The sequence below is a fragment of the Scomber japonicus genome, chromosome 16, assembly GCF_027409825.1.
Source record: "Scomber japonicus isolate fScoJap1 chromosome 16, fScoJap1.pri, whole genome shotgun sequence".
In the NCBI taxonomy this organism is placed as follows: Eukaryota; Metazoa; Chordata; class Actinopteri; order Scombriformes; family Scombridae; genus Scomber; species Scomber japonicus.
This window is the reverse complement of record NC_070593.1, coordinates 9,859,879-9,874,298: the sequence shown is the minus strand read 5'-3', so window position 1 is coordinate 9,874,298 and position 14,420 is coordinate 9,859,879. Positions and strand designations below refer to the sequence as shown.

Here is a 14,420-nt window from a genome sequence, read left to right as displayed (position 1 = left end):
AAACCCACATTTGCATATTCATACATTGAGTGAGTAAAGGAGTGGATGTGCTTTTTAAAAGAAACATTTAATAGGAGTTAATTCAACTTTTTTGTAGAAAAATAATTGCGCACAATAATTATTTAAAGCAGATTACGTTTATGTTTTAAAACATGTATGAAGGGATCTTTAATGTCTCCAACCTATACAGTAAAGTCTGGTTCTGTTAATGTATGAAGTTATGTAGAGCAACAGAGCTCAAAGAAATCTTCACAAGACTGTGTTTACATCCTGAGGGAAAACCCAAACCAGCCTTAATGCAATATCCTGAGCAGCTCCTGCACATAAGGGGGGGGGGGGGCCCTGACTCCTGGAGAAATATGATCCTGCATTGGGCCCTTTAAAGGAATATGGGATGAGTCTGTTGAATGGAGCTGAGAGTGTGAGTGAGTCCCACTAAACTCTGCGCTCCAGAGAAAGCGAAGGACAGCAGCGGGACGGAGCGACACAAGGCTTCAAACGCTGAAAAAGAAATGAATGAGTGAAGAGTGAAGAGCGAAGAGAAAGTCGACGGAATGAGGAAGAAGTTATGAGCCGATTTGCGACGAATTACCGGGGAAGGTGTCCGTGAGCGGAGAAAGCCGACTGAGGCTGGGGGGGGGGGGCTGAGACAACAAAGTCACAAGGTAAAGTAGAAGTGAAGGACTCCGCTATAGAAGCACCGCTTTACCTCTTTGCTTCCACCATAGCATGCATTGATTTTAACTCACATGCACAAAGGATAAATATAACCAAGACGCGGGAGGCTGTTTGGGACAAAGACGCAGCTGCAGCGGTGTATTTTGAGAGATGTCTGATGCCTGCTTGAACCTTTTTTTCTGCTGACGGACGGTTTTATGGTCGCTACTATTCTACTAAGCACTGCGCTTCTGGCACACCTGTTCCTTGTGGCCTTTTTTGGACAAAATCTTGGCCCCTGCTTTCCCTTGGAGTAGACCTAATAACATATTTTAAAGCTATATTACATCACCTATATGTGAAGTAAGAAAAAGAAAATTTGATTACATTTTCATGACTTCAGAACACACACCCACACACACACACACACACACACACACACACACACACACTCACTCACTCACACACTCACACACACACACACACAGATATTCATCATTTTGTGCATCTGGAGAAATCATGACGCTCCATACATCAATCTGACCTCTTCAGCAGCTGCCATAGCCGTTATTTAACACACTCCCAAAAGCTGATATATGAACAGAAGATTTATTTTTACATCCCACACACCGTATGGTTAAGGTTGTCTCTCACTATAAGTCATGCCACTTTCAGAGACAAAAGCTTTCTTCATGCCCTGCAGTGCTGTCAGAGAGTCAAAAGTGTGTGCAGGACAGGAGAGTTGAAGAGGTAGATGTTTACACCTCAGCACAGAGGAATGTCAGGGCCTGTGTTTAGGGCTGACGCTGATAATGAGTGTGGTCAGTTTTGCTGAGGCCTGTCATTAACCTGCGCTGAGAGAGAGAGAGAGAGAGAGAGCTGCAGGTTTGCTTGCTGCACAAATGTAGGAGGATGCAGAGGGGGAAAAAAAGGAAGGGAGGAAGGAAAGGGGGAGGGTGGGAAAGGTGCTGCAGGAGGAGAGGGAAGACGTGCAGGAGGATGGAAGGAGGAGGAGAGGTGAGGCTGATAGAAGAAGGAGGAGGAGTAAGACAAGATAAGTTGATAAATTTAAGGAGGATAACTTTAAAAATTACTTTAAAAAGTAGGCTGAAGACTTTCATTACCCTCTGTAGTGTTTTAAATCAGCTAAACCTCCCTTTTTTGATATGACTTGTTATGAGATGACAATAAAAACTAGGGCAAATGCTGCTTTGTAACATTCTCCTTTATATATCCAATGACATTAACCTCTCTGTTTTCCAAGGCTGGGGTCAAAGGTTAAAAAATGTATATCTGCAATGGATATTTATAGGAAAATGTCCTGCTGTAGTTGTAAAATGCAATCAAAATAGTGAGGCTCTAATTTAAACATGTGTGAGGCCTATACTTGACCGGATGGGAGTCGACAGAGGTCCCCTTTGTTAAACAGAAGGGGGCCACAAGGAGAAGATAAGGCAATATTTAACACACCCATACTTGACTTCTCGTGCTCTCAGATCATTTGTCTTTGTCTCCTTTTGTACACACAGAGATCTGCCACACTGACACGACTCTGCAGTGACTGACCCAGATTTACACACACGCTCGTGCTGTCTGATGGGAGTCATTTTTATTTAAGGGGGGGCCAGAATGTAGGGAAGCCAAGTTGGATTTCGGCAGAGACAACAACAGCAGGGATTTGAAATGTCTGGTGGGGATGATATCACTGAACCACCTAATCACTTACATCACCACAGCTGCATGCTCAGCAGTGTGTCAGTAGTGTGTGTACGTGTGTCTGTTTCCAATCTCTTTCTGTGTGGATCTCCATCTGGGTCTGTCTCTGCTCTGGTAAGCAAGCGCCGAAGAGTTACGACTGGCCGGGGAGTGTGTGTTTGAATATGTGGTGATTAAGGGGGTTCTAGTCAATGGAAGGACTGACTTGAGACTTGAACATGTGGTCCCTCCATCCTCCCTCCACGGAGCAGCACACACCTTCAACCTTTTACTGAGCGAAGAATGGTAGAGATGCACACACAGAAACATCACACGCTGTGACGTCCAAACTATTTTAATACAATCAGTGATAACTTTCACTTTTTGAATAAAAACTATGCTTGCTGGATATCAAATCTCACTCAATCCAAGGAATAATGCAGTATAACTGTCAGTGTATTCAATGAAAAGCAGTTGTCGGCGGTGGCAGCCATAGAAACTATCTGGCTGGGATCACTGTGGTGGCGTTTCCATTCATTTGTCCACCCCCAGTGTTTGCTCTGGCCGTGGCTGCGTGCACGTTCTTTCAGCTAAATGGAAGTAGAGAAGCTTTCCTGTCTTTCTGCAGCCAGGAGAGGACTCACCGTACAGGGTCTTAACTCCCCCATGCTCCTTCCTGCCCTCTCTGGGTGGCCCAAGTGTTACCAAACATGGCCCTACCATGCAGCTTGCATTTGTTGTCTTGACTTTTTTGCCCCCTCCCACCTGAAAGTTTCCAGCATTGGCATCTGCTAGACACCAGAGAAGAAACTGCAGAAAAGAATAGTATTTATCAGATCGTATATAACAGTAAACTCAGTGGAAAAGCGTCCTCTGTGTTTCTATAAACTGTGCCACAATGGAGGGTTATGTTCATGCGAGAAGAGAAAATGACTCCTGTTTAAATCTCTCTTTAAAGCATCGGGCTACATTACTCCTACGCACACAGTGTAAAATGACCTCATTCTTGACAGGATAGTATTGTGGGCTTGATTTTATCCGTGTGCACTCTGATGCAGTGAACTGAGAGTAGATTTTGGCCTTTTGTGACCTCTGATTGCCTTCCTTTCTCATCCTCTCATCGCTCAGTAGAAAGTTTGCAGATTTTTCAGTAGGGTTCCTGGCACCGGTTGGCATGAGCTGTAACACCTCCCACCCCTCCCACCCCCCCATGTCACACAAGCTCTGAGTGCTAAAGGAACTGTTACGGGGGAGAATTAGCATGGTGGCGCTGACAGTGTTTAACCAGCAAATGGCTTGTTTGCACCCAGCTGTTTTAGCTCCTGGATGATGGCTTGGCCTCGTCTGTTTTGGCTTGCTCCTGTGTAACCCAGCAGAGTTTATTCAAACTGACTGATTTCCCCTTTTCCTCCTGCCAGCACTCTGCTTTACTTGACCTTCATACCCTTCACTCTGTCCCTGAAAGAAAGGAGACGTCGGTAGCTAGACCTTGAATGGCCAGCCTTGGTGCAGTGGTCAGCTGGCGAAACCTCCACATGCATGACTTCTGTAATTTGTTTGCTAGGCCTGTATTTATGAGCATGCTAATTGTAGGGAGCACCATGGTGCAGTTATAGTTAGTGGACTTTGAACGTCTGGTGTTCTGCTGACAGTGTCTGGCTACTCTTTGAGTCTGTCTGAATACTGCTTTTCTAGCTCCCTTAAACTTCATTTGATTTCATTTTTACTCCATCTGTGTTCATGAGATGCAAACCTCCAAACAAAATCTCACACATCTCCACAGCATCGCTCGACTCTCACGAGTCCAAACGCCAAACGTGATTGTTATGGCTACTTTCATCACGGGATAATCAGACTTTGATTGAGTTCAGACACTAGGGCCTTAGCCTTTGTGAATGAGAATCCGTCCAGAGAAAAATAGCCACTAGTCAATCCTCCTCAGGTAAAAATAACTTCAGCGCCCCAGTTTCCCACATTCAGCTCTCAGTCCATTCATTCTCACACATTCTTTCCTCCTTTCTTTGCCTAGGCGAGCTGACGGCCCCCCTCTCTAGCTGTGATGGGACTGTCATGCAGAAAGACACTATTGTGCCGTGCAGGATCTCGTTTCACTCCTGCCTTGTAATTAAGAAGGGATTGCATGGCGAGGGAGATGAGGGAGAGGAGGGGAGAGGAGGAGGAGGGGGCGCCCAGGATTGGGTTAGTAGGTAATTTGGCTAAAAAGCAGTGTGCTGACCTGCTTTGTAGCTGGCAGGCCTGGGAGCCGGCACGCATGAACTTAACTCCCTCACTGACACAGAGCATCCCTGCTGAGGTTTTGTTCAGTGTGTGTGGGCATGTGGAGAGGCTGCGGACGAAAAGGAAAGAAAGATTTGAGCTCTGGTGATCCCTCTAAGCTGTGTATTTGTTTCTGTGCACATGCATGTGAAGTAAGTGTTTGCAGAGCACGCTCCTCTGTGGTGCTGTGTTACTGAGTAATACAGAAAGTAAAAAAAACTCATGTCATTGTGAACTCATCATTAGTGTTTGCTTTACTAACATTTCCTCAGTGAATCATGGGAAGTGTGGTGAGCTAGGAGCATTTTAGAGGTTAAATCACTTTTGTCTCCTCTTGTGCTGTAAATGAAAACAGAAGCTGGAACGTTTGAGGAAATACCATCATAAGATTATTTGTGTATCCTGTCCGGGGTGATATGTGTCATTTACTGCCTTATTATTGTGAACAGAAGACAGTAATTCAAGTTAAATATGAATATCACTTAAGACATGGATATTATTTACATAGTAGCTAATACCTGACAGCAAACTCAAACCAGACAGACCATACAAGCGTGCAGTGCTGGAATAGACTTGTGTTTTCTGTCTTTCAGTCCAGTCTGAGTGCAGAGGCAGAGATCTGAATCCTCGCCATGGCTGACGTGCTGGAGAGCGGCGGGGCAGGAGCCGTTGGAGGGGCCAGCGTGGATTGGCAGAAACGCTGTATCGCTCTGGAGATGCAGCTGCTGAGGTTCAGGCTTCAAGCGGGGAAAATCCGAGAGCTGCTGGCAGAAAAGGTAAGAGAGAAAGGCTTCATGGGTAGTAAAGCAATCAGAGCTTTTCTGATAGGAATTTGTCCTCTCATGAAAGGGTTTAGTTTGTAAGCAGTCACATCCGCATTAACTGATTCATTTGGTCAATTGGAGGCAGCTAAAAAGTTTAGTGAGTTGCTTACTGACACATCCAGCAGGAACACAGCGACATTAGCATTAGCATTCTGAGTCGTGTTTCTGGCCACCAGGTGGATGTAAATCCAACATCGACTACTTGTAGCTCTGTGTTTGACAACTCCTTAAAGACAGTATCTGGCTCTGTAGCAGCTAAATGGTCCACATGTTCAACAGCTACTCACTCACTTTGTTACTTTGTGGTGTTGGGTCGGTGTTGATCTGTGGAGTTATTGGCTGCCGGTGTGTGGAAGTTGTAGGCTGTAAAACCAAATCAATAAGCTGAAAGATGCTTGGGAATGTTTAATCCTTTGTTCATATAAAAATATTGTTTAAAGCAGCTTTTATGAATGATATATAACATCTCTTGAAACTCGTTAAGATTGCGACAGTGCTAGCAGAACAGCCCAGATGTCTTTTTCCTCAGAAACTACCTCCAGTAACTCCGGGGGGATCCCACAACATTCCTAAGCCAGATGGGAAGTGTAGTTTGTCCAAGGTATACTGAGTCCAGTTTTCTGAGTTTCTCACAACCTGCCAGTCTCTATGCAAAAAAAGTAATCCTTTGACTTACTACAAAGAGCTTGAGACTGTAGCTGAGAGTCAGATGAAATATTGACCTATAAACTGACAGCTTTCTCTTACTAACTTTGCTGTGAAAGAAAGAACCAGTAGCTACATGTCTTGTTCCAGCTTCTTAAATGTGCGTATTGTCTGGTTCTCCTCTGTGATAATAAACCCAATATACATTCACTACTGATCTAAACAAAACATTTTAAGATGCATCTCTGGATTTGGGAAACAGTGATTGACATTTTTCACTAGTTTCATTTTATAGACCAAACAATTAATTGAGAAAATAATTGACAGATCAATCAATTATTGAAAAGAATCATTATTTGTGACTTTAGTTCCGACAGTGGTGTAAAAGTTTGTTCAGAAGAAAGAATTTCCAGCTTGCATCACTGGCCTAAATTTGACCACTGGACCACTTCACTGCAATCTGAATTGATTCACTCCAAACAACCAATGAATCACTGATCAGCTAACTGAACACACGTTAGCTAAGTTAGCTAGTTAGTTAGTTAACATTGACCCTGTGTGTCTTTGTGTTACAGTTTAGCTTTTGAATGTTTCTCTGCAGTTGCACCAAAAAGTTCACAAATCTCTGTATTAAGTGTGAATTTATGCACCAGTGTATATTGTTTTAGTTGCTTTGGTCAGCTGAAGGTATAGCACGTATCACATGTTTGAACTGATGACTGACCTGACACTGATACTGCATGAATAGTGAGATGTGTAGTGATTGTGTGACTGTTTTGACTACTGCGGAGAACAGATTTAAACTTGTCATGCCACAAGTTTAAATCAAATATGACATGCTTCTTGATATTCTGAACAAACACTATGAACACACCGCTTAATCGTCTTCTTGTGATCTGACTGCATTTTTAAGTGTTTTTATGCATGAGGAAACAATTAAAGCACGTGAATCATACGAAATATAGCAGGGGTGGATGACTGTATGTTTATGCGTGTGCGTAAAGACAGATGAGATTACTCATCTGATTTAGTAAACATTTGGTCCACTCATTCTGTGTCATCAGACGTTGGCTACAGTTGAAGCCAAAATGAATATTTAACATTTAACTCATCGCCCCTTCAAGTTGAGAAAAATAACCGCCAGCCGCCGGCCAAAGCTTGTAAAGTTGTGGCTGTTGTAAACCCCGAGTCCGACTACCAGGCACTTTGGAAAGTAATCAACTGTCATCAGGAGATTCAGTCCTGTTCTGAAGATTTGTTGGTAAAAGAGTGGAAGTGTTTGGATTAGAGGAAGAAGGATTGAGTTTGGTAGCATAAAAGCTGTTTTCCTGTCTTGACTTTTCTACAGTTTTCATTTGGTTTCTTTGTAGCATTAAACCGCAGCTCTTTAAAGACCCAAATGGCTTGGAGCTGCTTTTGTTTGGAGTGTCACAGTGGTTCACTTTCTGCATCATCTCTAATGCTGAAGTTGCTAGAGAGTGGTTCATTCAGTCAGTCAGCAGGATGTTTACAGTCCAAACATAACCCGGTGGCTGATAAGAGCAGGACGACTCCCTGCTGTGTCCTCTGTCAGGTTCTGTCAGACCTCCAGCTCCTCTCTGAGATCCCATGCAGCACAAACACACACACATACACACACACACACGCTAACATTTATAACTGTGAGTAATTGATAAAGTGTTTCTTTCGCTACAATAACCTTGGAAGGGGATATACACCAGCCAAACAGAAGTTTCTGGCAACATATAAGTTATTTTCTCCTCATTACCGATCCATAAAAGATAAATAAGTTACTTATTAAAGGATAAGGTTGGTGATATTGTCAGTGGTGTTGTCAACAAATCCTATAAAAACATCAAAAACAAACAATACATTTGTCCTACATAGAAGTATAACCCGTGTAGCCAAAACGTGATCGAGCTCATGCCTCTGTGCCGTGTTATTCAAAACCAGTCAGCCATGTTCCTTCATTATTATAAACATTAGCACTGTAGTTTACTTTGAATCATTATCACATTTATCATTTCGGTGCTCCAAATACTCATTAGCGTGCCAAATGTGTATTAATCTGCAGCTGAATATAATCAAAATGTCCCAAATAACTCCAGTTTGAGTACAGTTTACTAAAATTACAGTGCTGGGAATTACTATTTAAAAAAAAAATTAAAATTTGTGATCTGTTTTTAAAATAATACTTTAGAGTTAAACGAGAAGATCAATACAACTCTCATGCCTGCATACTAAATATGAAGCTGGAGCCAAGAGGCGATTAGCTTAGCTTAGCACAAAGACTTGAAGCAAAGGGGAAACAGCGAGTCTGGCTCCATCCACAGTTCAACAATACGCCTACCAGCACATCTAAAGCTGGTTTATCGTGTTTCTTTAATCCTTACATAAACACAAATGTAAAAACAACAATTTGTGGTTTTTCTGGAAGGTATTCGCTGCAACTTTTTCTTGGCTAACAACAGCCGGGAGAAGTGACTTTACAGAGTCTTAGTATAACAGTGAGGGATGCTAGAAGTAATCAAAAGAGCTAATAATCTTTTGCGGCTTTAGCTCAACAATCAATCATTAATCTTTTCATCTAATTCTTAAAAGAAAGTGAATAAGTATATTTCCCAAAATGTCAAGCTATTCCTTTAATGACCTACATCTTCAGTAGGTCTTTTCATCAGATTTGTTGACATTAGGAACAAACCACCTCATTCATTTAGAACGCCAACTCGCTTCAGCTTATTAGAAAGTGGTACTTATGCAGACTGTTCATTACAGCCACGATGCCAAGAATAGAGGGGAGTTCAAACTTTCTGAAAATGGACTAATTACTCTTTCTCTCATGAAAACACACACACGTTAATACGTAGCATACACAGTATTTATTGTTAAATGTTCTTTTTGGCTGTGTTGCCAAGAATACAATCCCTTTTTTTGAAAACAGGCCAATTAATCTCTCCCTTTTTCTTTCTCTCTCCTTCTCTTATAAACACACTCACATATACACCCTGACACACACACACACACACACACACACACTCATAGCGTTGAGCAGGGTTTAAGTGGAGGCCCGTGCTGCTGAGTGTGTTTTTCTGTTTTCTTTTTTTTTTTTTTGAGGCGGGGGGGTTTGCTGAGTGACTACCATTCCGTCATGTTATTGCTGTTTGGAAAGACTGCTTTCACGCTCTTCATCTCCTCTCTTGCCAAGTTGGGAGTGTTTTACGCATTGACCCACTTTGGTATGGAAAAACATGAAAAAAAAAAAGTTGACGTGGTTGCCTGTGACATGGCATTTATCTCCAGAGGCTGACTGTGAGAGAGAGAGACGAGAGACGAGAGACGAGAGAGAGAGAGAGAGAGAAAGAGAGAGAGAGAGAGAGAGAGAGAGAGAGAGAGAGAGAGAGAGAGAGAGAGAGAGAGAGATGCCCCATTTGCCTCGTGAGGAGTTTAACAGGTCGATTACAGTAGTCTGTCTAAGAATTAGTTTTACTGATTTGGGAAAGTGCAGTTGAACTCATGTTTACTGGTGCTGAAATGACTCAATTTGAATATAAAAAAACTGGGGAGTAAACTCAAACGACAAACAAATCAGTCCATATTTGGACTGCTGGAGGCTTTTATACTTGTTAACAAATGTGTAGTGGCTTAGGAAGTATTCATTAGTTATATTACTTAGTAAAAGAGGCAATATAATACCACACTGTAAAAATACTCCATACAAGTAAGCAATACATTGAAAATCAGAGACATATTAAGTGTATAATATACTTGTATAGTTATAAGATCCATTACTCAGTGCAGACCAATGATCCATTTGAGTGTTATTATTATAAATGATTGTATTTGACTATTGTTTCTCATTTTTAACATAGTGTTTACTGTTTGGAAGTATATTAATGAAACATTATATTTTGTAAGCTCATTATATTTGAATGTGAAATCTCACTGTAGTTTGTAAAGTAACCAGAAACTATAGCTGTCAAGTAAATGTAGTGAGTCGAATAAATGTAGTGAAGTATAAAGTAGTGTGAAATACTCAAGTAAAGTACAAGCACCACAACTTTATGGTGAAGTACACTATTTGAGAAAATGTACTTTGTACTAGATTACTTTATCAGACTGACCAAAACCATTTTGAAACTACAGCAAAATCATTTTCAACAGATCAAACAAAATAAAGTATGAATGAACACTAAAGATACGTTGAGGTAATATACCTCTCTCTCTGACCAGGAAGAGGAGCATTCCTTCCTAAAAATATAGAAAATGTAATCACTGTCTTTAGAGTCACAGTGATAATACTGGGCAGTATTTCTACACATCAAAACATGCAGAATCCAGTAAAAAAAAACTGATAAAAACCTGTCAGACATTCAAGAGGAAAGGTTAACAAGAACATTTTGACAGAGGCAGAACATTAAGGAAGTAAATCCATGAAGTTTGGTTTAGTATTTCACATTTATTTGAGTCCCAGAACATAAAGATAACGTATACAGACAGAGGAATTTTTAAATTGGATGGTATTCCTACTTCAAGGTTTCCTTTCATTACTACTTGGCTAATCTAATACTGGACAAATTACATTAATCTCCTTCACAAGCCTCACGTGGCCTGAGGAGCAAATACGCTGTTATTTGACTCAGGCCAGTGGCATCAGTCTACGAGGAAGACTGCAGAGAGGTCACCAGGTTCACATTTGTGTGTATAAACATTTATTTTCATGAGAGGATTTGTTTAATAGTCCAACTGACTCAGTGTGTTTTTCATGCAAAGGTTGCTTAGCTGTTTTGTGGCCTCAGTTAAACCCTGTGAGTGTGAGGGATATATTTGTATGTAAGATGGAGCTATTTATTACTTTCTTTTCAAACACCAAACAGTGTCACTGATTAAAATACATTTGCTTTAGTTTGTGAATATAATATATAATCACTGGGGAATTCTGTTCACTGGAGTTTACTCAGAGTATACAGTGTTTCAGGTAAACCACCGAAGATTTACATTTATATTTTACTTTCCATTTCCTCGTCTGCCTCTCTCATTTGACCAGAGTTTTCTTTTTTTTAACATTTAATGATTGAGCCAGAGTCATCAGCTGTGTACAAGGGTTAATGATTAAAAGTTGAGAGGCAGGTGAACGCTCAGTAAACAGATATTTCACAGTGAAACCAATATTGGATGTCTCCTTTTGTGCCTTCTTTACTTTCATTACTTGAAAATAATGCCGTTAGTGAGCAGTGTTGCCATTATGTGGAGCCAAGAGCCTACAAAAATCAATTCCATGATCTTCAGCTCATGTGGTTAAGATTAGCACTACTAACAATTCATTTCATTATTCATTCATCTGCTGATTATTTCCTTCGGTAATCGATTAATGCAGAAAATAGTGAAAAATGTTTGTTATAATATCCCGCAGCTAACGTAGATGCATTTAAATATCTTGTTTTGTTCAACCTACAGTACAGAACTTGAAGGTATTCAGTTTACTGTCATATATGACAATTAAAAGCATCAAATCTTCACATTGAGGAAGCTGAAATAAGTGATTTTTAAAGCTTTTCAATGCAGCTCTAGTTAAGAAGTTGCAAGGCTTACACTGTTCATAATAGGAGAGAGGACCTACTGTAGATCATATGAGGTGTGTGTATATGATGTATGTAAAGAAATAAAAAGCAAGAGTAAGAAAAATGCTGATAGACTTAAGTAATCAAGAAAACCTTTTCATATTTTGAAAATGAGTTTTAAGCATCAGATCTAAGATCTCTGTCAGCTCATTTCTGGCAGTGACAGCACACAGATAATTAGTTGTGACAGATCTGTTAGCTGTCAGAGAAGCAGGTGATCTGCTGTCTCTTGCCTGCTCACATCTTATCTTTACCTCTCTGGATACTGTTAGTCTGCCTGGATTCCACACTGAAGCACAGAGGGTCAATGTTCAACCTCCACAACACAGTATTCTGCAAAAATCTATGTATTGCAAAAACAGATTAAATTAAGATTTAACATCACTCTTTCATTATCTGTTTTGATCATTTGAGCTAGGATGCATGCATTTAAGGATTAGGCCGGTGATATTCTATAATTTTATTGACAAAGCATTCGTCTGTCTTCTAGGTAGAAGCTCATTTGTAGATGTAAATCTTTTATAAAAGGGACAGAAATATATGCTTTCATCTTTTAAAAGGTAAATAATTACCTAAAAAGTTGTGCATTGTAGTTTTTAGGAATAAATAGTAGTGGTTGGGGACTGCCTTTTGGGGTAAATTTGGTGCATACTTTGTGTTTACAGCAAAGGGAGAGTGTACAGTATGTGGGATTGACACATAAACTACAATGCCCATGTTCACAGTAGTGATGGATCATGTCACCCAGTGCCATGGTGTGGCTCAATGATGTGTTTTTAATACTTTCTGGACAAATTCTGAGGTTTATGGCATAGAAAGATATAACTTTTCCTCTATAGGTAATGCATTTTAGTGGAATCATTGTTGATTTTAGTCTTTTCATGGCATTTGTTGACAGGAAGAAAAGTACAGAATCACCACACTTCACAAACTGCTAAATCAAAGCTTTATGAAACATGACCCACACCCCATCAAGTTTCAGCCTTCTCAGAAACAGCAGCAACTAGTATGAGGCACTGTGGTCTGAGAGATGCTGGACAGCAGACATGCAGTAGCTGTCTGACGCCCTCTTAGCATTTCAAGCCTCAACAGCTGTACTCTGCAATAACTAAACAGACACCGAGGCAAACAGAGAGAGACTGACACAATCCTAGACGCCCTGTATTGTCCAAAAGCCTAACAAGCCAGATTGTTAACATCCGGTCACCTGAGGACAGAGGACCCTGCCTGGAGTGCTGTAGTTTCAAGTTAATTTATGACAGTAGTTCCAGTTCATTGCATATACAATCTCTCTAGCCAGGCTTCTGTGTTGGCCTCACACAATCCTATGAGTCAGTGTCCAACCATCTCTTGGCCTCTAACCCCTCTTCAAACGAAATGTGGGAGCTTCTTAGGCTTTCTGATGGCTTCCTCTGATGACCGCTTCTCACATCTGTCCAACATTATGACTCCTGAGGTACTTTGGATTCGCCTATAAAGTGCTCTGCGCCTACTGCTAATTTTGTTTCTTGAATGAAGGACAAATACTGTTTGCTTCTCTCTGGCTTGAGTTCGGCAAAACCTTTGACTCATGACAGCGGCTCTTGACCTTGAGGTGAGGAGTCATCCAACCACTAACCATCAACCTCCGCCCACGCCTCTCCTGCAGTTGCACTCTGGTTTTGGTGAGTGGTAATCTGGCTGCAAGAAGGCATTCAAATGTTGTGAGTGGTGGATTCTGGGAATCAAGAGGCCTTTATGGAGGTGACAAGAAGGCAGGGAGAAAGACAAAAGGGAAGGGGAACAAAGATGACAGGAGGAATTCAAATGCATCTCTCAAGCAGAGTGAATCCATTAGTATGTTTGTTCTCCTTTCAGCTGGGTCACTGAACTCAGAAGAAAGGGCGTCCTATGTTGAACTTGTGTGTGTGTGTGTGCGAGCGTTTGGGGGCTGAGAGAGAGAGAGTACTTGCAGATGTGTGCATACTTGCAGGATGGACAGTGTTAGCCTTTGAAAGCCTGAGCGTGTATGCTTGCATGCTTGCACAAAAGGTGACACAAGCTTGTGCACACGCATGCTAGCATTCTTCTGCCATGCTGTTGTTTGACCAGCAGCAGCAGTGTGAAAGATGGTCAGCCTCTCCTGAGAGTCTTTCTGCTGATCCCATGCCTAAAGTTAAATAGTAAATCTTTTGAATTCACCAGAGATTATCCTTGTTGTGCTGCTCTCTCCCTTTTGTTTCTTTTAATTGGCTCATGTTTAACCATCCTCCCTCCTGGTGGAATTCATATTGCCTTTCATTTTCCCTTCCTCAACCACTTTCACCATTGCATTACTGATTCAGCAAGATTTTCTTGATTAGGAATGCTTTCAAGTCTGTTGATTTGTTAAAGTGTCCCACCACATTAATCTTTGAAATGTCTTCATTATGGCAGCAGTGATTTTGCAGGATTAAGTGTGTCTGCATGCATCTGAAGGTGTGCGTAGGCAGAGGTCTGGCTTGGTGGTCTATCTGTGTGGTAGGGCCTTTTGTGGCAGGTTATGGGATGTGTCTTGCCAGAACCTGTAGTTCAGAGCTGTAGGCGTTTATTTTTTCTTCTTTAAAATCCCCCTCCACTCAAAAATATGTTTTTCTTCTTGTTCCTTCAGTTGTTTGAGCTTCACTATGCAGAATGATGTAGTAGGTATGAGTTTGACACTGGAAGTCTTTTCACATGTTTCACA

At 41.2% G+C, this 14,420-nt stretch overlaps 1 protein-coding gene across 2 annotated transcripts in view; it reads left to right on the top strand.

Moving 5' to 3' along the window:
* Nucleotides 1-421: 421 nt before the first annotated feature.
* The window catches only part of plekhh1 (pleckstrin homology domain containing, family H (with MyTH4 domain) member 1), a 35,963-nt gene continuing 21,964 nt past the window's right edge, over nt 422-14,420 (top strand). The window contains exons 1-2 of one of the 2 annotated variants that reach the window (XM_053335636.1): nt 422-665; nt 5,228-5,405. In XM_053335636.1, coding sequence (XP_053191611.1) covers nt 5,262-5,405 — 144 coding nt within the window. In that variant the 5' untranslated portion in view covers nt 422-665; nt 5,228-5,261. Of the gene's footprint in view, nt 666-5,222; nt 5,406-14,420 lie in introns of both variants that reach the window. The other variant, XM_053335635.1, reaches the window with a different exon arrangement.